The sequence below is a fragment of the Watersipora subatra genome, chromosome 10 (assembly GCF_963576615.1).
Source record: "Watersipora subatra chromosome 10, tzWatSuba1.1, whole genome shotgun sequence".
Taxonomy (NCBI): Eukaryota; Metazoa; Bryozoa; class Gymnolaemata; order Cheilostomatida; family Watersiporidae; genus Watersipora; species Watersipora subatra.
Genome location: NC_088717.1, coordinates 25842852 through 25866374, shown reverse-complemented (window position 1 = coordinate 25866374; position 23523 = coordinate 25842852). Strand labels below are relative to the sequence as shown.

General features: G+C 35.2%; 1 protein-coding gene across 1 annotated transcript in view; it reads left to right on the top strand.

Annotated features, from left to right (window-relative positions):
• Positions 1-23523, top strand: part of LOC137405835 (ATP-dependent DNA helicase Q5-like) — a 48459-nt gene that overhangs the window by 2334 nt on the left and 22602 nt on the right. Inside the window, exons 2-12 of the mRNA XM_068092252.1 lie at positions 2797-2926; positions 3140-3247; positions 4325-4465; positions 4915-5127; positions 7845-8040; positions 11503-11628; positions 14069-14189; positions 16044-16255; positions 16830-17069; positions 19213-19461; positions 22121-22265. Coding sequence (XP_067948353.1) covers positions 3193-3247; positions 4325-4465; positions 4915-5127; positions 7845-8040; positions 11503-11628; positions 14069-14189; positions 16044-16255; positions 16830-17069; positions 19213-19461; positions 22121-22265 — 1698 coding nt within the window. The 5' untranslated portion in view covers positions 2797-2926; positions 3140-3192. The remainder of the gene's footprint in view (positions 1-2796; positions 2927-3139; positions 3248-4324; positions 4466-4914; positions 5128-7844; positions 8041-11502; positions 11629-14068; positions 14190-16043; positions 16256-16829; positions 17070-19212; positions 19462-22120; positions 22266-23523) is intronic.

The window sequence follows — 23523 nt, the reverse complement described above, 5'->3', positions numbered from 1 at the left end:
TGTACACAAATTGCATTAGTTCTGTTTGAGTAAAATTACTAGGTATGATAAACTATTATTATGATTATTATGATGATTATTATGATTATTATTATGATACAACATATTACTATGCTGATAAACTATTTGCAATGTTTTCTGCAGCAACAATTTTTTGTGTTGTGTGACTGTCGAAGTTTTGGTTTGTTTGGTGGAACATTGGAAGTTTGGTCGGAGTTTGTTGGAACATAAGAACCAAATAACAGCTAGAGGACACATGGACACTAAAACAGCTGCTTATTGCATGCAGTTGCGGGGTTCTTTGCCGCGCTAAAGCGGTCCGCAACCCTCTAGGCACAACTGCAAGTCAAAGACTGTCTAGAAGCCATTGCTGAACGTCAGCCTTTTACTGGCAAAGAAATCTACTGCAATAAACCAACCACGTTGCTCCTGGAGACACTACTCTGCAAGCCTGCAGCACTTTCAGAAAACGGCTAATACTACGTTAAATACATGTATAACAAAAGAGGTGATCATTTCGAGACAATCATATAGGCACATGTATTAATTGAGGACTTTATTATATTGGGTTGTGTGTGCGTTTACACACACAACCAAATATGTCACAGGTTTGTGCCATATGTATGTGTTTTGAAAGCTGTATAAATCTTTGTGTGATATTACAAAATTACTCTTCACAACCACGAAGGTCACATATAACCTACGACATTACAGAAACCTGCGTATACTGTAACTAAAATACCACAAAATTCACAAGCACTCTAACTAGATGTCAATAATGCCCCTAGGTGTGTTTATACTTTTCATATGAGTCTTTAGCTTGAATCATTGCAAAGATTCTAGTTTACAAAAAATACCAGTAGATTTCACATTTTCTATTAATCCAATAGTCTGATAACTATATTGGTAATATTGTGGCGGAAAAATCGATCCAGTCATTTATACGTTGTTACAGCAAGACGCCAATGTGCGGGAAAGGGGCAGAGCTAAAAAGTTTCTATCTATATATTTAAATCTCAAAGGTTGTGTTTTTTTGTGACTCTGTATTTGGGTGTGTCCGGCTATTAACTATTGAAATCTTGGAACAAAAAGCTCACATTGTGCTGGATTTGAACTCACAAAGATGGCACCCGCATGTTTGTAAACCAATCATCTAACTACAAGTCTACGAAGGTTCTTATGACTATCGCTCTTACTATGTGGACAGGTCCATAAATAATAATTTGACATTTAGAGTTATTTGATGCCACTACACGTGCACATTTGCTACCATTAAAAAGTTCTTTGAATTATATGATGCAGTACTTTCTTGGCTTTCAGATAATATAAAATTTATTGCTTTCAAAATAGTAGTTTGGGAGCTATGAAGTGCAACATGCGTAAATGTTGGGACATCACAAAATGTCTCATCATTTACGCAAGTTGCACTTCATAGCTCCGGAACTACTACATTGAAAGCAGTAAATTTTAATTCAAAGAATTTTATAATAGGAGTAAATGTGCATGTGTAGTTGGCATCAAATAACTCTAAATGTCAAATTATTATTTATGGACTCGCCCATATACCCTAAACCATTTTTTCGATTGCGCATGCTATATAACATATTAATTAATACATTGCACCTACGGGTTACGATGCCCCTGTTTTAAGATATAAACAATTTTTATTCGATTTTCGCAGTTGATATCAATAGTATCATTACCAAATCATCTGTTTGGTAGTTAACATACTTGCTATTTATTCCATATTTACATTTATTTGCTCTCCTAATTTATTTCATCTGCTCGGAATACTTTTTCCAGCTACACTACGTTTTCCTTGATTCTGATTATAGCACATTAAATTACAGGGATTTTTGGCGCTTTGCGTTCCACTATCATTAAATGCGAACAATGTTTCTTTTCTTTATATAGATTACCTTTTTCATTTGCATTTCTTTTAAAAGTTTTTTAAAGTTATAATCATTTTCTATTTATATTTGTAAATTTTAATTGTGCCATTTCAATTTCAAATGTGTGACTATAACGGCACGATTTCAAACACCAACTTCTGGATTTTCCAAAGGGCATTCATTAGGAAATGCAAAACAAAACTTTTCACAGGGAAACTCTCAAGTAGGATTCCCATTCAGTCTCAGACCAAGTACTCAGACCCATTCATCTCTCCATTCAGTCAAACAAAGTACCTTTGTGCGCTTCATCAATGTATTTAATTTTGATATCTTGTTTTTACGTTTATACCTGTATCGAGAAGAACCTGTATCATCATATTCAAAGTTTTGATGGATAACTTTTACTGCAACAGTAGGCTTTTCACTAATTACTTTACTTTTTTATAATAATACTAATTGTTATTATTAAATCAACATATTTATGAATGATTTGTATTTTGTGTTTTTAGTTTTTCTTTTTCGCTATAATCATTGTAGCAAAACAGATTATTTAGCCATTACTTCCTAATTATTTAACACTCAAACACTTTTACGGTTGTTTTAGTTTTTCTTTAAATTTTATTTTAAATTTATTCTAACGGAACTTTTACTTATGACATGAAGTTCAAAAGTTAAATAGGTAAACGTTGTATATGTTTAAATAAAAAAGAATTTTCTGTGCAAATATTTTTTGATTACCCAGGCAATGCTGGACATTCATCTAGTTTATTATATAAAGACGCTCGCTCCTTAGTTAAACACAGTAGTGACTGGTATGTTTGTACCCTACTCCTTTATATATTTACAAATATACGAGTTCACTGCGATTCACTGGTTATTTGTTTGCTTGTTATAATTAAGATAGAGTTGGTGATAAAAAGAAAAAGAACCTAATCAAAACCGGACCGAGCCGTCTGCTGACCGAGGTTTAGGTTTCCCTTTTAGTTTCGTATGTCTGATATCAATTTATCCAAACTTTCGTGGAATCTCAGAAGGTTAGATGTTATATGTATTTTTTCTCAATCTTGCCTAAATTTGGATAATATAACTATTGCTAGTATTGTTTCCTATATTTTGTATAAAAAAATGCTTGCTAATCTTAGTGCTAATTCTTGGTAGTGATTATATTTCTCTTATATTCTATTTATGCATCACTCTACTCGTCTCTTTCTTTGGTGTAATTGGTAAATTCCATCTCTATGTGGTAGGATTGTAATGTGAATCTGCAAGTCTGCATGAGGAGTCGATTGGTCAAGATAAAATGGATTCTGACTCAGATGTGTGTGTCATCAAATCAAGCACATCTTCAGCATCTGGTATTTTCACTAAATTGTATTTGGTAGTCATAATGCATAGTATCTGATATTCTCACTATATTACTGTAAAGGAATCTGCTGCGCTCCTGTACTACTTGACAAAGAACTTAACCACTATGAGTATACAAGTATAAGGTGATATATATTTTCACAAATATGTACTGGGTATGCTTGCTCAGCTGACAACTGCAAGCAATGAGACCTTCTTGTGCTCTCCCGATGTCTGCTTGATGGGCTTCTTTTATATCATGGCTTCGGCAGGCTCCACACCCCTTTGCCGGGAAGGGTGCTTCCAGCCGGGGTGAGGGTTGGCTCGGTCTCTCCTTGACTCGGTCCAGTGAGACTTATCCGATTTTTTAGTCGCTCAGATCGCCGAGTCGTCCTCTTGGTCTCAGTACTGCCGTCGGTTGTGATGGCTCTTCTTGGTCCTGGGCCCAGCTGTCGTCCGCTATATTACATGTTAAATTGCTAGTACGTCTAGAACTTTTTGGCGCAGGCTTTTTGATGCCAGACTTTTTAACACTTGTTTTTCCACCAAAAATTCAGTTATGTTTTTACAAGGTAAAAAAATAAAATGATGAAAATAAAAATAAATGCAAAAAACTTTATTTTATTTATGAAACATCATACCTTTTTGTCGTATTCTTTAAGCTCACTAAAAAAATAAATTGAAATTAGCATTTTTGCAATCACTTTGCCAAAATTTAGTTTAAGGATCTCGTGAACTACATCTGCCAAATAGGTAAATGTATATGTACATTTTCCATGTACAAATATATAGTAAATTTTCCATTATGTACTAGTTTTTTCTCTTCCATTTTTACTTGAAGTTTTCGAGCCATAAATCTCAAGGGAAGAAGAATAAATTCTGAACTTGTAACCTGCGCCAGAAATCATCATGACAAAGGTTTTGAGCTAGAACATCTGCGCTAACAAGTCCCATTCTGTTAATAGTGTTAAGGAGATTGTTAGATATTTCTTTCATTTATTAAAAACTTCCAGCTTATTAAATCTGTTTTTATTCAAAATTTGTTAGCTTCTTTCTCTCCAGCTATATTGTCAAATTATTTTCTACAGGTCTCAAGAAAAGGAGCGCATCAAAGCATTGTCAAAAAGAATCGTTGGATCCAAAGTTTCAACAAATTCTCAAGAATACTTTCGGTCATGATAGTTTCAGATCCATCGTGCAAGAAAATGCTGTAAAGGCCGTCCTTGGAGGTGATTGTGAGGGCTCCTTGCCTCTATATGCACTCTGACCAATGACTGTACATATAGTTGTTAAACAATAATTGACCAATGTTGGCTAGTGTTTGTCCAATTCATTCAATTCACAAGTAAAGTACAATCTGTCAAATTCTTTACATCATATGTAAAATAGCAGATTAGCAGAAGAACAGAACAAGTTTTACACATATGCATTTCACAATATCACATACTTCACATGTAAATCTGGTTCTGTCCTTCAATTAATCTGCTAATTTTACATTTGATCTAGAGATTTTGACAGGTAGTACTTTTACTTGGAATTTTGCAGTCGTGATATGAGATCGAAGTGTTTCCTTTTAGAACTGGTTCTGTTTTATCCTGTGTGTGAAAACTGACCCGTTCTATTTCATATTGTTTAAGTTTATTATGTTAATTGCACTTGATTGTTTTTTGTTGTTTAGCAAATGAGGATATATTTATCTGCATGCCAACTGGCGCAGGCAAATCACTGTGTTATCAGCTACCTGCTGTAGCTCAGAAAGGGCTTACTTTAGTCATCACCCCATTAATAGCCCTCATGTTTGATCAGCTTGACCACTTGCATAAGTTGGGCATCTGCGCTGCCACCCTCAATTCCAAGCTCACTAGTCAGGAACGAACTCAACTCTTAACAGGTTTGTGTTTTTGTTGGGTTTTCCATTAAGATGCTAGTGATTGGTAAATGATATGCTGATAATCACAGTTAACAACTTTAGCATGCATTGCACTAGCTAATCATTTAGATCATGATACCCTTAGCATTCAATGCATTTACTTTGGGCTAGTTTGTAGCAATGTTCATACTAACTCTCTACGCTTTCCCATTGTATTTAGTTGAATCATTTCACTCAGTTGAATATAAATTTTGATCTAATTCAGCATATAGTGTAAAAGTAACAAGGCGAAAGGAATAAATTACTGAGAGGTATATATTTTGGTCAACTTGTGCTTAGTTAAATATTGAGTCTTATTACTTATCGATGAATATACTGCAGACGCATCCATAACATAAACCTTCTGTTATGTAAATACCACTGTATCTGATGTAAAGTTTTGCCTCGTGTTACATAAGAAATTCCATGTAACGTAAAGCGTAAAGACAGTGCAAGTTCTCAAATTTGATTTGAATGGTGAGAATACCAAATTAGCCCTAAAAATGTTGTTTTTTCCCTCGCCACCTTATGGAGAGAAAATTATGTATAGTCATACTTCAACTTACGAGCTTAATGGGTTCTGGTACTGAGCTTGCATGTCAATTTTCTCGCATGCTGGTGCATTTTATTTATATATAGAACAATTGAATATATATTGATTGGTTTCCGTACTCTAAAAAGCGCAAACAAAAACACTTAAAACAAGATATTGTAACAGAAAAAACATGTTGGTTATTGTCTTAACTTACCGCATGCTTTCAAAAAGCAACAAATAAAAAATAATGCAAGGAAATGTGATTAACTAAAATTTGAAATTAAATGCATAGCGTAGCAGCTAACGCTAGCATTTGCCAGTAGGGAGGGAGAGATAATTTATCCTTCATTACAACATTTGACTTGGATAAATTTGGACTTAAAAACAAAGTTTTATTGTAATTATAAATTTGACATTCATAGTTTTAAGTTTTTCGCGGCTTAGCTAATTTTTCCTTTGTTTTGCTCTTACGATCAGCTGGTCGTTTTAAAAGGAATCTATTTAAGGACGTTTGCCTTTGTCACCCTTTCAATGTGTTGCTAAAAGGATGAACACAGGTGTCGTCATAAAGGGTAATGCATGACCACTAGCCAACTTGTCCTAATGTCTATTTTTCAGTCTTGATAGATAGCACCGGCCTTTTCACGTAGCATTGTTTCAGTTACGCTGTCACCGGCCAATTGTTTGTCTTTTATCTATAGCCTGAGCAGTCTCTCCATTTCATCGTAAATATTGTCGCGCCGTTTAGAAACTATGGTTATATATGGTTAGCCCTTTTGCAAACTTAATATAATGCCCTTAATATAATCCTTCTGTTTGATAATTGTGCATATTATGAATGCATTTCTGTCATATTGCTGAGCTAGCTCAATCGCGCATGCAGATTTCTCATATTTTGTAATAATTTCACGTTTAATATCCATTGCTTTCATTTGCTTTTTTTGTATTTTCATTCATTGTATCTGTTGGCTTTTGGTCTACGCACAGTACTTTTAATTCACATATTTCTGCAATGAAAAACGCGCACGCAAAAAATGCTGTGCAAAAGTATAACCTGAGCAGTTGAAAAATACAGAGTGATGCTGTTCTCATAAGACACCTCCGACATACTTGTCAACTGACTCGCGTGCTCGTATCTCAAACATGCTCGCATGTTAGTGCGAAAACTTACTTAAAGGCTGGCTCGGATCTCCAGTTCTTCGTATGTTGGGGCACTCGTAAGTCGAAGTATGACTTTATATTGGTATCTGGAATATAAACTTTTTTACTTTTGTTAGATATGTACTATATTTTTCTTTGTAGCGTAGACCTTGCTGTGGAGAAAAAAAATCGATCCAAGTGGACATTGAATGTGTGTGCTCCCCTTAACTGTAACCATAACCTTAATCGTGATACTTAAACCAAGTGAAAGTGATAATAAAAAGAAAAAAGTTGTCGATACAAACTAATATTACTACATTTACATTTTACAGTCATTAAGTGAAGAAGTTAAGTTTTGGTTTTTTATTTTATAGTCTAAAGTGGTCAGTTTGGGAAGATCTTGGAACGAATTCGGCTATATACATCTATTTTGCGCTTCGTACAACATAAAATCCATATAACGTGAATGTTCTTGGAATGGATTATATATGTTGTACGTACATGTATATCTGCTGTATGAGGAAGAGTATTATACTTATAGCCTGTCTACACAGTCTGACCTTTCCTCATAACAGCGCTCATATCACCATCACTATGGGTGGCTGCACTGAGAGATAAATCTTTCCAATAGCTTCTTCACAATGCTTCCTATCAAATCATTATTTTTTAATCTTTGCATTGATTGATGTTTGTCAAAATACTTTTTGAATTCTTTCTTTTTTAGAGATGTAGTTTATTTTCTCAGTTTCTGTAACTTGCCAAAATGCAAAAGCCTCACCCACTGCAGAAAAATTAGCCAATAAAGATGACTGTGAAGCGAAAGTATTCTAACCCGATGCCATCAAAAGCTTCAACTTGACGCACTTCGGTGCTTCTATTAATACCATTTTAGCCAAGCAATAAAACGCATCACATTCTCTCTTGTTAGTTAATAGTACTAGCACAGGATTTAAATATTTCAGTAAATTGGAATACATGATAACATGCTTCTCACTCTCAGCCTATTTTATCATAACTTCTTTAGACCTAAAGAGGACAACTCCACGTACTCGTCTTTTATATCTCACACCTGAACAGACTGCCACTGATACATTTCAGCAATTGCTGAGGCAATGGAATAAAGAAAAGCTGGTCAAATATCTTGTGGTAGATGAGGCGCACTGTGTATCTCAATGGGGCCATGACTTTAGGCCCGACTATCTTAAGTTAGGGAAACTCAGGTTGGTTCTCAGCCTTCTATTTATATCATATCGTTATAAGACGTGCCAGGTTTTCTCAAATATAGAGTGGTTGTCTACATACATATATAACAGTATACAAGACATCTCAGACCAGTGGTAAAAGTCATGCATTATGTCTGCAGCGGTTTTGAGCCTTACAAAATCTTGTTATAAATTGGAGTTACAATGGCAAGATGACAGTATGGATACACTACCTTGTGCTCCTAGTATGATACTGCAGGTGAGAGAACTTAGTGACTACCGTTAAATTTTGTTTTTTGGCGAATTCAAGTGAACCTACATGCCTAGTGTTTCCGGTCTCCCTGATTTGTTCTCAGCCAATGGATGACTATCAGTCTAGCCGGTATGAAGATGTTTGTGCATTTTTATTATTTGTACTTGTACAGTTGTCATCTCAGTTATCGTTCAGTCATTGTGACTATTATTTTGTGATCAGCAACAGTGTTTGTGTTCGAAAGCAGCGTTCTGTAAATTTATTTGATGTATCTCATGTGAATTGGTTTTCAATTGATGTTTATTTCCATCCAATCACAGCTAGCTCTAAGCTTCTGGACTCCGGTTTAGTTGATTAATCTATCAAAAATGTTGACTTTTTAAATAGAGACTTCAAATGATAAATGGTATTTATAAACATATGCTTTGGCTGTATCAAGGTTTCAAGAGTTTTGTAATTACAGTACTTTCTTGATCACCTAGTGGATATCAAAAACAATGACTTTCTTTAGCTAGAATTGTTTGCTTGCATCCATCTTACATCTCTGGCTATTAGTTACTTGTAATAAGTGTTATTGCTGTTGCTGAGCATTTGAGTCGTGATCTCAGAAACCATGGTTAAGTCGCAAATCACGAAGTTGAGTTATTCAACATTGAAGCTACACCAACTGAATTTATAAAATTGGTAACCATTTTTGCAACACGTGTGTCTGGACCAATCAAAGAGTGATCTTTCTAAATCTAAAGTCAGTTTAGCTAATCTCCATCCTTCGGAAAAACCCTCATTGCTATGCTAAACAGGAAGTACTAAAAAATGGCGTCCGATAAAAGTAAACGATTATTTTTTGCCAATTTTAAAAATAACTCTGACATTTTGGAGACTTTTAATGAGCACTTTGGCATTCCAACTGATGTCAAAAGCAGTGAAAGCAAAGGGAATGACAATGATATTTTCCTAACGACTCTTATAAGATTATTGTAATATTCAAGTATAAGAATGATTATTCGATTTTATATGATTACTAGCTGTACCACCCGGCGTTGCCTGGGTAATAAAAAAGTCGTTGGACAAAAAATTGATTTGTCCTTAGACCTTAACATATAACAACATTTACCATTCTAACATTCAAACTACATACCATGAGAGAAGTGTTTTCTGTAGTTGAAATAAATTAGGAGAGAAAATAAAAACAACTGTAAAAGTTTTCAAACTTTGTCAAACAACTACAACTTTTAAACTTTATATCATGAGGGAATGATTTTATGCAGAACAGGGGTTCTTTTCTTTTTTCTTTGGAGGTATTAGACAATGTGTAACTTCTGAGAATACATGTATTTAATAGATTCCAAGATGAGAAAAACTTGGGTAAATTCGGAGATATACTTCGGTAAAGTATGTTTTAAACATTTTACACCATAAGCTGTACTGCATACTAATAATTGAAACGGATATATATAGATCGTGTTTAATTTTAATAAAATGTTTTATATTTATGATCATGGAAAAAGAAAGCAAAAGTAAACATTTCGCATGTTTGGTTTTTACAACATCCAAAGCATTAAAGGTTAAAATACAATACTAAAAATTGCAAAAATAGATAATGAAATAGCAAAGAAATACAACAGATAGTTAAATCAAAAATCGACGAAAAAAGAAAATATAAATAGCAATGGCCTGTTTACTTTACATCTTTACAGGAGACTCATCCTCCAAAACAATTTAGGGTAACTCGACCAGAAGGGTTAACTCCCTAGCAAATTTCTTCGGTAGAGGAGGCGTCGTCCCACATGGTTTCTCCCTTTTTGTAAAGAATTTACTAAGCGTGAAATGCTTATCCATTTCCAAGCGTTTCCGGAGCTTTGCTAGTTGCAATGCGCATGCTTCAGTTTAGTCGAGAACCAAATTTATGTTCAACCTCCGAGGCAAACAAATCTCAAAACCTTTGGTGAAAAACCTAAGGCTAAAATAATTAGCACGCGCGTGCTGTATACTTTATATGAAAACGTATCTGATTGCTATGGTGTTATAGCTCAGTGGTAGAACATCCGGATTAACCGCTCGTCGATTAAATATCGTCGAGAGTTCAAATCCATCAGAATGCAGAAAACCAGGATTGTAAGATTTATAGCCAGAAAACCAACAGACACACAACATACGGCGACACACGGACATACTTTGAGAAATATATATAGATTAAGATTATGAGATTCAATTATAAGAATAACTATTCGAATTTACAAGATCGGAGTATATAATGTCCGATGGTGTGCAATATGTTACTGTTAATAATTTTTTCTTTAAAGGTTTTGTTGGTGTTACTACAGCTGTGCCCAAAATCGCGATACTGCCAATCCGTTTCAACATCTGCAAAATTAAGAATAAGTAATACATTTTCTGATAGATATTTCTGATAGATATGCAGCTATTTCTATGATAGCAAGCTAAAGTCTGTTTAAATTTTTAAATTCAGCATTTTAAATTTTTAAATATTCTGTATACAAATACAGAGATCTAGATAACTATCATAACTTCTTGATATTGGTTGCTATGACGTTTTGAAATGTAAACAAAATTGTGCATTGGTTTTCGTTTCTCAAACTTTAACGCCATTTTTCTCAGAACTATGTTTTTACGCTAATGGTGAACATGCATTCAGTTTATTGACCATAAAATCGGCTGTAATTAAGCTAGAACCAAAAATTTTTTTGCAAAACAACTGAGAATTTTCTCCTTTTGCTACTCCAAACCTCACACACGCGACTTGACCATGGTTTCTGAGATCATGAGCCATTTTGTATGACAAAGGGAAATCTGTCTTGCAGTCAACAGTTCATTTTAGAATGCCTTTTCACCACATTTTGGTCATCGCGTACATTTTGTTAAAGAGAGCAATCTGAAAAGAAGGTTAGATTCTATCAGAAAAAAGTTTTCAATTCAGCCCAAGTTGAGATTTCGTATGTGCCTGTAATCTCTTATTAGCGTTAATAATCACAAACAAAACGATGCTTTTTGTCACATACCAAAAGAAAAAACCAAAAAATGGAAAAACAGAAATCAGGAATTGTTTAGTGAATTGAACAAGAGAGTTTTAAAAGTTGATAATCGAATAGTATTTCGAAGGTCAGGATGTTAAATTGAAGGTTGTGGTAACTGAATTTTGGGAATATTTTGTCTTGCTAACAGTTTTGTCAGCATTGATGACAGGGCTTAGCTTGTTTTTTTTTCAGACAATACATCAAGGGTGTACCATGTATAGCCCTCACTGCCACTGCTACTAAAAAAGTTGTTGATGATATCAAGGAGTCTCTACACTTTCAGAAGAACTCTCTATCCTTCACAGTCAGCTGTTTCAGGTTAGAGTTGCTTTTGTCTCCCTTTATGAACGGATTTGGGGTGGTTGGTCTAATACCTATTGATCAAAATATATGTAGTCTAAATTCGATTCTTCCAATATAATATTTGGGCTCAGGGTGATTAGTTTAAAATTGCTGCCAAAACATGGATAGAAATACAAAAACTCAAATCAGAGACTTGTATTTAGTACAACAAAGCTAACATAGTGCAGATTGTATTGGATTAAATGCAATTTCTGGTAATTCTTATGTATAAAAATTTTATTACACAAAAATATATAAAACTTTAACAGAATAAACAATATTATTTATACTGCCAGCTCAAAGTTTTAGATGATGCGTTCGTAGAAACTGTAGAATATTATTATAATGGCTAAAAACAGTCGAGATTTTCTTTTTTGCATTTCATCTAGCTTAGCGTTAGAGTCTTCTCCATTTTGGCCCAAAACTAACAGTAGTTAGATGAATCGTATATTTGGGGGTTTTTGGTACAAACCTAACTGTAGATAGATCAATCGTATATTTGGGGGTTTTTGGTACAAACCTAACAGTAGATAGGTCAATCGTATATTTGGGGGTTTTTGGTAAAAACCTAACAGTATTTAGATCAATCGTATATTTGGGGGTTTTTGGTACAAACCTAACAGTAGATAGATCAATCGTATATTTGGGGGGTTTTGGTACAAACCTAACAGTAGTTAGATCAATCGTATATTTGGAGGATTTTGGTACAAACCTAACAGTAGATAGATCAATCGTGTATTTGGGGGTTTTTGGTGCAAAACTAACAGTAGTTGGATCAATCGTATATTTGGGGGATTTTATTAAACAACTAACAGTAGTTGGATCAATCGTATATTTGGAGGATTTTGGTACAAACCTAACAGTAGATAGATCAATCGTGTATTTGGGGGTTTTTGGTACAAACCTAACAGTAGTTAGATCAATCGTATATTTGGGGGTTTTTGGTACAAACCTAACAGTAGATAGATCAATCGTATATTTGGGGGTTTTTGGTACAAACCTAACAGTAGATAGGTCAATCATATATTTGGGGATTTTTTGTATAAACCTAACAGTAGATCAATCGTATATTTGGGGGTTTTTGTTACAAACCTAACAGTATTTAGATCAATCGTATATTTGGGGGTTTTTGGTACAAACCTAACAGTAGATAGATCAATCGTATATTTGGGGGGTTTTGGTACAAACCTAACAGTAGTTAGATCAATCGTATATTTGGAGGATTTTGGTACAAACCTAACAGTAGTTAGATCAATTGTATATTTGAGGGTTTTTGCACCTTGCAAAAAAGCTTTGGGCCAATCGAAATTGGACACTCATCCTCAAACGATATGTTTGGGGCTGTTATGAACGACACCAAATGACACTGAGGTGATGTGGCAGGGACTTTGGTAATTTTTAGGAGACTCTTTATCATCTTTTGATATGTGCAAAAACAAATTTCAGCTTTCTTTCACTTGCCTTTTACGTAATAGTACATTTTAATGGCACCAGCTATGCTAAACAACAGGGAGACATCTGACAGTTCCTAAAGAGTCTCCTAATCTTGAAAACAAGTGTAATCATGCTGTGACTAATTAGCGATATGACACAAACTTCTCATCTCTTTTTTATTTCGTAGTTCAGAAACCTTTTTAACAGTAGTTAAATATTTCCATATAAAATGTTTGTTAAATACTGCAACAAGTTGTTTATCTAGTGCCTCTTTTTACAGCACAAATGTCTAAAAAGAATTTTCCAGCAAAAGCATACTAAGCGCGATTTAATGTTCATTGTAGATATTTCTTCTTTTGAAATGCCTTAATAAAAACTTTTGAATAATTCATAAGAATGTCACATCTAATTATAGTTCATTGGCAGCCTTATATAATTCTCCCTATCGAGCTGTACTAGAACTTCAGACATTATGTTTGTCGTTTGAAGACTCCAACATAATCTGCAAGGCATTCGGCTAGGTGTACCTGGTTGGAAAGGTATAAGGCCTCTAAAACAACATAAAACAGAAGAGGATAGCTTATTCTTTCATCTTAATGCATTAAAAATCAAACATCATAAAACCGCTATCTGGTTATCTTTTTGAAAGATAATAATTTTTTTTTAAATTCGATAATGGCAATAATAATAATTTTGTAAATAATTTAGATTTTTAATAATGATAATTTTGTAATAATAGAAACTGTAAGCATGGAATTTTGGACCTTCATGAAGTCATCAGGCAAAAACCTGCACATTTCCAGAACCTCGAGATGCTGTAATAAATCATCTAGCAAGAATAAATGTGTTGATAAGATAACTTTTATACAGTGTTTGTTCCTCCCTTTTTCTGTGCCTATAGAAGTGATAAGGAGAATCAGTAATCCGATGTGTTAGACATTCATGGGTTCAGAGCACATGTCGGGCTCATCATTTGTTGCAGGCCTAATCTTTTCTATGACGTGAAGTTTAAGGAGCTGCTGAACGATCCATTTAAAGACCTCTGCCAATTTGCTTTTGAAGCTCTCAAAGTTGACTCGGACAGTCCTGATTGGGTAAGCTTGGTGTGATAAATTCTGCCTAATGTATCGATAAATAAACATATAAGACGATGATATCAGACCTAGTTTCATTTAGTTTGCTGGCTACTCATTACTTTAACGTTTCATAATGCATTCATTAAAATTGTTTTACGGAGATGTCAAGGAAAGTTGTAATATTTGTCTGAGAGAATATCGAATTATGGATTTGTGTAGTTTTCAGCTTTGTGTAGCTGTGTGTACTTTTAGGATACCACTAACTTTTGAAATAACACTTTCCAAATGGTTGCAAAACTATTACAATCATTGGTTTATCTCAGCGGAAAACGGCAAGTTCTCAAGTGCTGAGCAGGATGCTCAGGATCTTGCTCAGCACTTGACAACTGAGCCGTTTTCCGCTTGGTTGCGAATGATAGCATGTTGCGGAGGCAGTGCTTAAGAAATCCTGAAAAGATAATTCCACGCATGCTCGCATGTTGTTAACTCATTCCTTCTACTTACTGTCATTATTTTTATTTGAACATCATGTAGTATGTTTCTAATAGACTTAAGTTGCAGCATTTCATTCTGTTGGCGAGGGTTGGGCATGTGCCTTTATTATCCAATTTATATCAAATTTTTCTATTGTTGTTTTTCAAATTCTATACTTGTTTACTTAGTTCGGATTGGTGTTGTTTACTTTTTTGATTGAGCAAAAATTTGTGGTTGTATCTATGTTCAAATTCTCAAAAGTTCAAAGTTGATCCAATATGTTCTTGTCAGTTTTATTTGTTAATTCAGCTTGATAAATTATGGATCCAGTGATGCACTTACATTAGTCAAAGTTTTTCACAGTGAAAAGTAAAATAGAATGATTGTGTTAGTTAGGTTAGGTTTAAAAGTTTGTAGCCTTAGGCTACGAGTGATGCACATGGTGATCTGCATGTTTTTACCTCCAACTGTCAATTGAAATTGCGCCATAGCAGTCAAAGAAAAAGCCACAGAATAGCCGCACCCTTTATATAAGCCGCATGGCTCAAATCATCAGAAAAAAGTAGCGGCTAATAGTCCGAAAAGTACGGTAGATTTTGGGTTTTCATAAGAATATAGGAAAGTATGAAAAAGCTGCCCAGTTGTCATTGTTGCGATAGCAATTATGACAGGAATTGCAACCTTTGTTACAGTAACTTTAGACTGTTGTTTCAGTAATGCATAATTAAGGAAGGTAACCAAACAGACTCTGCATTAGCGGTATTGAAGGTTCATCTCTCACGTACTGTTCAGTACACATAGACAAAGTTCCGTGAATTATTAATGATGGAAAACATCGTGATTGTGAGAGCAATAATGTGAGGAGCAATACCAATAATGTGAGAGTTTGGCGAATGACTTCTGGTAAACATTATGAATGCATGGGCATTGTTACCGTTACACCAAATGTGAATAAGACAACTATTTTTTGAAGATATGGTAAATTGTAAACACAATTGCATAATTTTAGTATGTCAGCTGTGTTTCTTTAGAAGGCTATTTTGAAATTCTAAGGAGTTAATCGCCATGTTAGATGCACCCTATCAGCAACTATTGATAGACACAACATGAAACAGCTCTTTTTCTGAACTGAATGAACTGCCAGCAAGGTTAATTTATAGGTGGAACACTCCATTTTTCATTCAACTAAATCATGCAGCTTTCAATAAATTATTTTTCCATTTATAAAAAGTATTGTACTGATTTACAACTTATTTGAAATCTCGCCGTGTTTATCAGACATTTCATCTACCATTGAATAAGTTTATTTTGCGTGTAATACTATTAACAGTCAGTCATCCCATGTTCTACAGATTCAAATATTAACCTTTTCTCACCTGATAGTATGGTTTGACATTATAGTCTGAGACAGGATGTGGAATAGTCTACTGTCGTACTCGAGAGGCTTGCGCGCAGGTAGCTGGCAGGATGAGTAATCATGGTATTCCTACGAAAGCGTATCATGCTGGTCTCAAACAGTCCTTTAGGGATGATGTGCAAGCGGAATGGACAAACGGACAGACACCAGTCATAGCTGCTACCATCAGCTTTGGCATGGGAATTGACAAGGCTAATGTAAGGTTAGTGTCAGCAAACATATTATATATATGTATGATATATTTATATATACATATATAATATATATTTATATATATAAATTAAAAGAGAATTGGATAGAGTACTTATCTTTGTTAGCTACTGGCAGTTTTGTGCTTGTGCAGTCATCAGGCTGTAGATCTCAACTTCGTTGCGATCTGACTGTTGAGATCGTAGTTTTTGATCTGGCTGCCAAATCTGACTGTTTTAAGATTAATATCGACAAAACTTTATCGCGATCAAATTGCTCGGATCACCCGTGAGTGCGAATATGACCTCTATATTTGCAACGAGACTGAGGGAATAGAGACCCGTAACACTATCTTGAATGCGCTAGCTAGTTTCCGTCAATAGCAATGTTAGCAACTAGTGACATTATCTCACACGTATTTTTCTTCAAAACGTTTTAACCAAAAATATTATCTTATATAATTTTGAGAGCCCAATTTAGGTGTACATTTTGGTAGCAACAGGATCCAGAAGCGCATGAAATTGTGCATTGCTTTTTATCTAATTGTTATTCAGTGTTGTCAACGCGCATTAATTTATGATTGATAGGTTTGTGGCTCATTGGACAGTGCCCAAGTCTATGGCTGGCTACTACCAGGAGTCAGGTAGGGCGGGCAGAGATGGGCTTCCATCACGTTGTAGACTCTATTACTCGCGTCATGAGAGGGATACAATTGTCTATCTAATCAAAAAAGAGGCTGCTGGGAAAACTGCTGTCAAGCACCAGGCGCGGGCTAAAGCTTCACAAAAGGACTTCATGGCGATGACCAACTACTGTGAGACAACGGAGTGAGTGTCTGTAGTGTCACATATGTTCTGTACAGGCGGACATACAGGGTTTGTGTGCATCGTTAAATGTGGGCTTGGCTCTAGTGAGCAAGTTATATATTGAAAATTTAAAGGTTGACTTGCAACAAAATTCACATTACAGTTATTTGGTATCAAAAGATTCACCATGTCTTACTCTGCTGTGTTGTAGGTGCCACATATGTGGAAATGTGATTACAAGCTCTTAAAAGCTCAAAAATGAAAAGCCGCCGTAGATTGGAATCTATTTATTTCTCTGACGTAGTCATGACAGTTTGGTTATTGTCTTGTCACGTGATGTTCTCACGTGAATTGAAAGGCTAATAAAAAGCTCAATATAAAACTTATCGTAGCACTAGTTTATGACAAACACTTCGGGTTTTACCGATGACCCCGTATCAAATATAGATGCTCGCTACTTTACAGTTTTGTTTCGGTTTGGTCTAATCGGCAAGTTGTAATCTGATCATGTGACCCAATACTTCGCAAATAATTTCTATAGCACTTTTTGATTATCACAAATGACCAACAGGCTCGTCATGATTATCAGACAATGATATGTACTCCTTCAAGCTAAGGCTAAAAAATTAAACGAATTTTTACGGTAAGTTATAAGATATCACAGCTAAAAGTGACAGCATTAAAATGATGATAAAACAGACGTGTAAGAACAATAGACATGGTTTTATTGAATATGGTATATTTGTGAAATGTTTCGACAAATAAGGTTGCATGAAAGTGTAAACAGAAACCATCTAACACAGCTACGTCACATTTTAGCCGTTTTGGAAAGAGAATCCAAACTACGGCGGTCTCGTGTGGCTGAAATTAACCGTTCGTTTTTGAGCTTTTAAGAGCTAGTAATCACATTCCCACATATTTGGCACTTACAACACAACAGAGTAAGACATGGTTAATCTTTTGATACCAAATAACTGTAATGTGAATTTTGTTGCAAGTCAACTTTCAAATCATTTTCCCCTGTTAACTAGTCAAGTTTATGTTTGGTCTTTGTTTATGGAACGTGAATTTAGTAAAATTAGCAGTTAATGCTGTTTATGGTAATTTAATCCCAGCCCTTGCTAGTTTCAGGCAGCAAAAGAAATGCTGATGAGTTTTTTCCAGTTTAACATAAATGGTTATAGTGGTGTGAGACAATGATTACTAGTATTGTTTGATAGTAAACAGCTGTGTTACAGAGGGTCTGACTTATGAACTGGAGGTTTGGGTAGAATTCCTAGAGAATACCAAAGGTCGTAGCAGCAGTAGCATCTCACCTTAAAATGCTCTTTCTGCCCAATAAACTTATTCAAATTAGTCTGCAATCAATTGACCGGCAATCAATTGTCTGACTGGAGTTTTGTGAAAAGAAAGTATTATGGTTCATATGACTCCTACGAGTTTTAAAGCAGTAAATTCCTATATTGTGTACAACGTAGTTAACATTGACAGACGCCATAAAATGTTCAGTCTAAGGTAGTGCTTCGCTACTCGTTGTATCTCCGACCCCTCCTACGACTGACAAGGGTAATCTCACAACCTTTTGTCTTGAATGAATCAAAAAAGGCTCAAAACAATGAAAAATAGACATATTCGGAATATGTGGAAACAAAATGTTATTAGGTCATTCTCCGAAGAGTTTGTTTCACACAGCAACATATAAAAAACTCACTTTATAATCGTTGACTGCTTATGCCCCTTCTCTGCAATTATCTGATAGAAATGTGGTTTCATGTGGGTAAGTGAGCTGTTCAGATCATTGTCAGAAATGATGTTGTTACGAGATTATTTTTGATATATGGAAGATATGAAAATCCGGATTCACATTGACGAGTTGTTGCAAAGACAAATACACATTCATTTTCACGATTTATTTTTTTCACTCAGCGAACAACAGCTTAAGAGATGCGAGCATCTCTAAGATGTCCGAGTACCTCTAATCGGGAAACCCTGGTCTATAGTCTAGTCAATTCATTGAATCTATGTCATCAGCTAACTGGTTAATGCATTAAGCAACATCTGTCATCATCTGTCTCATCTGTCAAATTACTGTTTCAATAATCTGTTAGTTCAGTTTCGTGGTTGTCTTGCTTTTGCGCTAATAAATTAGTCTTTAATCATTCAGGTGTCGGCATGCTCAGATTAGTGCTTACTTTGGGGAAGAGAAAAAAGTTACCTGCGGGAGTTCCTGTGACTGTTGCTCTCCCGGTCGAACTCGGCTGCAGAGAGATTTGGATGACTTGCAGAAAGGTTGCTTCGCCAGTTCTGTAAACAGAGCGTCTGGTGCTGGCTCAGCAATCTTTTTTTCAAAGGGTGACAAGGAAGATGACGGTGAGCCCGACTGGTTCGAAGGAGGGCGAAAAGGTGCCAAGAGGTACGTTTCACCTGTACTCTGTTTATCTATGACTAACTTGACTAGGGGAGCTTCTTATTTATGTTCAAAATCAAATCAACCAATTGCAGGAAAAGCTGATAAGATCTAAGGATGCGTTAAGTGATTTGAAGATGTAAAAATGTGTGTTAAGTGATTCTAAATTATTAGAAAAGCGTGACTCAAACGCATGTTTTAATGAGCTTTTTGTAATGCACTTTATTCATTACAGGATATTTTTCTATGAGCACTTTTAAACTTTCAGCTTTTCTCAGAAAAAATACATTATCTAATGTTATATAACGTACCTCTCGTATCTATCATTCTCGAATTGAAATTATTTGGATAGTATTCTAGCTCACAATTTTTTGCTTCATTCTTTGGTGAGAAAGTTAAATGTTTGCGTTATGTGTATGTAGCTCGATGCTAGTAGCGAATGGATGTCTGTAACCCACGTTTGTTCCAAACAGCTAACAATCTTATAGAAAGGAACACAACCGGTCAAAGCTAAATAATAAACTCACCGGAACATCTTTTGTTCTCAAGTCATTTTAAAGTTTAATGGTGACAATATATAAATGAAACTTACTTCTCCGTGTTTTCACATGCATCAAGCAATACTCGCAAATCAAGTTATTCATATATCACAGTAAACTTCGTTTATCAGTTTGTAGCAACTGTTAATTATGCTAAAACTATTGCATCTTAAATAAGGTTGCTACTAGAAACCTTTTGAGTTTCTAATTTTATAAAAAGAATGAAATATAATTGCTTTTGTTATACCTTATCCTTGAGTACCTGAGGTGCAATCACGCTCATTATTATAATTGATAAATGCATTATCTCATGTATTTGTTCGAATACATTTGAAACACTTTTGAGATGGATTAATTCCTTTAAAAGGTTGATTGGGTTTATTCTGTAAAGAAAGTACTACTGTTTGATGGACCCACCTTTCACTTTAATCACACACTCCTTCAGCGTGCTCTTCCACAGCTTCACTAGGTGTTCTCTCATTCCGGTCTGATGCCATTCCTTATAATTCGCACCGTTTTAGTGTTTGGTTTGTATCTCACCAGCTCTTCACTGATTTGCTGCCAAAGATTCTTATTTTGGTTTAGGTTTAGACTGGGCAAACCTGTTGAGGCAGTCAATTCTAAGGCTTTTGTACCTGTCTTTCACCAATTGTGCCCCAGTGAATGGTGTGTTATCATCATGAAAATCTGCTATTTTAGAAGACAACATTGATGTTCCTAAACAGTTTTGGCTCCATCGTCTTGACATACTTTCCTGTATTCATCATTTTCTGGCAAATCTTTAGGTTTTCACCACCATCTCTGCCATACACCGTCACACCGACACGGATGGTTGATGTTTCACTGCTCCCATGTTACGCTGTAGAAGAACTCCTAATCAGCTTATCTGCGATGTAGTAGTAGGCAGATTGGCAATGTCATGATTGTTGATTCCTCTAAAAATGGAGTTCTCCTACTGGACACTTAACATTCAGAAGCAAACATTTTTTGTTCAGTCCCATTACTTGTTTATAATCTTCTGTTATAGGGTTTGCTTACGAGATGTACAGCTTTGAAGTCTATTCTTTAACCATCGTTTTTGACAGTGTGGGAGAGTACATCAGCTTTTGTGCTCTCGCGCTCTTTCTTCGTGGTTTGATTAGCTCACTACTTGTATGGTGATGATTTGTGGGTGAAATTTAGACCATATTACAAATGGCCCTGATAGGGGTCCCTCGTGGTCTTCCACTCCTCAGTCTAGCTTTGAAATTTCCTGTTCTACTGTTTTACATCTGTTAGTGTCACTGCAACTTCTATGGGGACCTATTTCATAGATTTGTCCTGTCAGTGCTGGAGAATGATCATCCCCCTAGCTTACATACAGGTGTTGGCTTGCCCACGTTGACTACATTTGCATTCGGGACACTGGTGACATTCGGGACACTAGTGACATTCGGGACACTAGCGTCATTCGGAACACTAGTGACATTTGGGACACTAGCGTCATTCGGGACACTAGTGACATTTGGGACACTAGTGACATACTCAATTATTAACTCCATACGACTGAAGAGTGCAATCTCACACCCCTTGTTTTGAGTGAAGCAAAAAAGCTCAAAACAATGAAAAGCAGTCATATTTGGAATATATAAAAACAAAATGCTATTGTAAGGCCATTTTAATGAGTCTAACATTTCACACAGCAACATTTAAAAAACAACTCACTATATGATCGTTGACTTTTTTCCTAGCTATTATCAATTCTCTAGGTGATGTTTAACATTACTTAATTCTGGTCAGCGATTCTCAACACTGATATGCTTTTTGTAGCCTCCCGCGTAATCAGCACTAATCAATGCTGCCACAAATTTTTATGCGTTAATCTTATATTTCTGTCGCATCTTTAGAACTCAACTTCACCGCGAGGGAAGCTCTCTTTCATACCATATATGACAATGTAGATAAGAAAATGTCTCGTCTAAGAAGTATCCAAATGCATCTCTGTTTATAGTCGAATACCAAAGCATCCCAGACTTTCTCTACTACAGCTCACGTGTGTTGACCTATCACGCTTTTTCCTAGTGGTAATCATATGAAATAAGCTGAAAAGATTACATTCCATAATTACTGTATGCGCTATCTTACAGCGAATGGAGTCAGTACATGTCCGAAGTTGAGGAGCCTGATTGGGCGGTTCGTGAGCGGCAGGAAGATGAGGAGAAGAAAGCGAGAGTGTCACTAATAGAGAGTGAGTTTAAGAAACGGAGAGGAAATCGGGTTTCTCAGCCGAAGGTAGAGCTGGTCTTTCTTCTGTCACTATTGATGTTACTCATGGGCTTATTGTTTATTTTCAGCTGTTTTCATGGGATTCCATAGTTACTGTACAAGAGAATGTAAAAAGTCAGGAACATGTATCTAAAGCCTGTTTTGAGTCATTGTAGTTTTAAGCTAAATCAGAAAGGAGTTTGATTTAGTTTAGATTTAGGAGATCAAGTGTGTTAACTAGAACCATAAAGCTATAGCGTTGCATGTCACACGACAAAGTATATGTTGATTCATTGTAGACACCAATAGTGTATTGGGAAACAACTAAACACAAAGCCTGCTCACTATTACTATCATATTAGATGTAAATACTACAGACACTTTGGCTCCGTTACTCAGTTTTTTTTAAAACACATTTCTTTTCTTTGATAGTCATTTACTATAAGGCTGTCAAAATGGCCATTGTGCTTTTTTCTTGAATTTTATTTTTGAAATTCAATTTGAAGTTTTAAAAATGGTATTCACCTTTGGGACATGGCTGTTTCGGTGAAGTTATGGAATCCATTAGCCATACTTTTGTTCATCCGGTTGCCATTGAGGGAAAGTCAGTCATCCGTTTAATAGGGTAAACCAGAGTATTATTTTACAAGGTTTTAAGCAGTTGAATTAACAATTTCATTGGGAATGTTGGGATTTTATTTTTATTGGGAAAGAGACCTTACTCTACATTTGGAAATAAAGACTGATAGAGGTTGTCTGATTGGTTGACTGAAGGATGCTGGTTGAGTTTGAGCCAATTAAAATGTTGAAAAAGGAAACGCGACTTGAACCAACACAACAAAACAGTTCTTCTTGGTTTCACCATTCCAAGTAATCTTATGTGGAATAACCATGTGGATGCTCTCATTGATATTGTACAAAAGAGCATTAATCTTCTCAGGTTATGTTGCAGATTTTTTAATAAATATTCTGCCAAACAGTTTTACTTCCATTTCATTCATTGTCGTTTCATTTATGAATTGTTTAACTCCTTCATACATCACTGATATGCTTCAGTTCTCAAGTACCAGATATGTATGTATGTACATGTATATATATATATATATTATATGTATGTATATATAATTATATATACATTGTGTATATATAAATGTAAACAAGTATATATATATATATATTGTGTGTATATAAAAATAAATATATATATAATAGATGAGTTGTCAGGCCTACTGCTAACAGCACTCTACGCTCTAAAAAGTGTGGTGTGTTATAACTAACGAAAGTG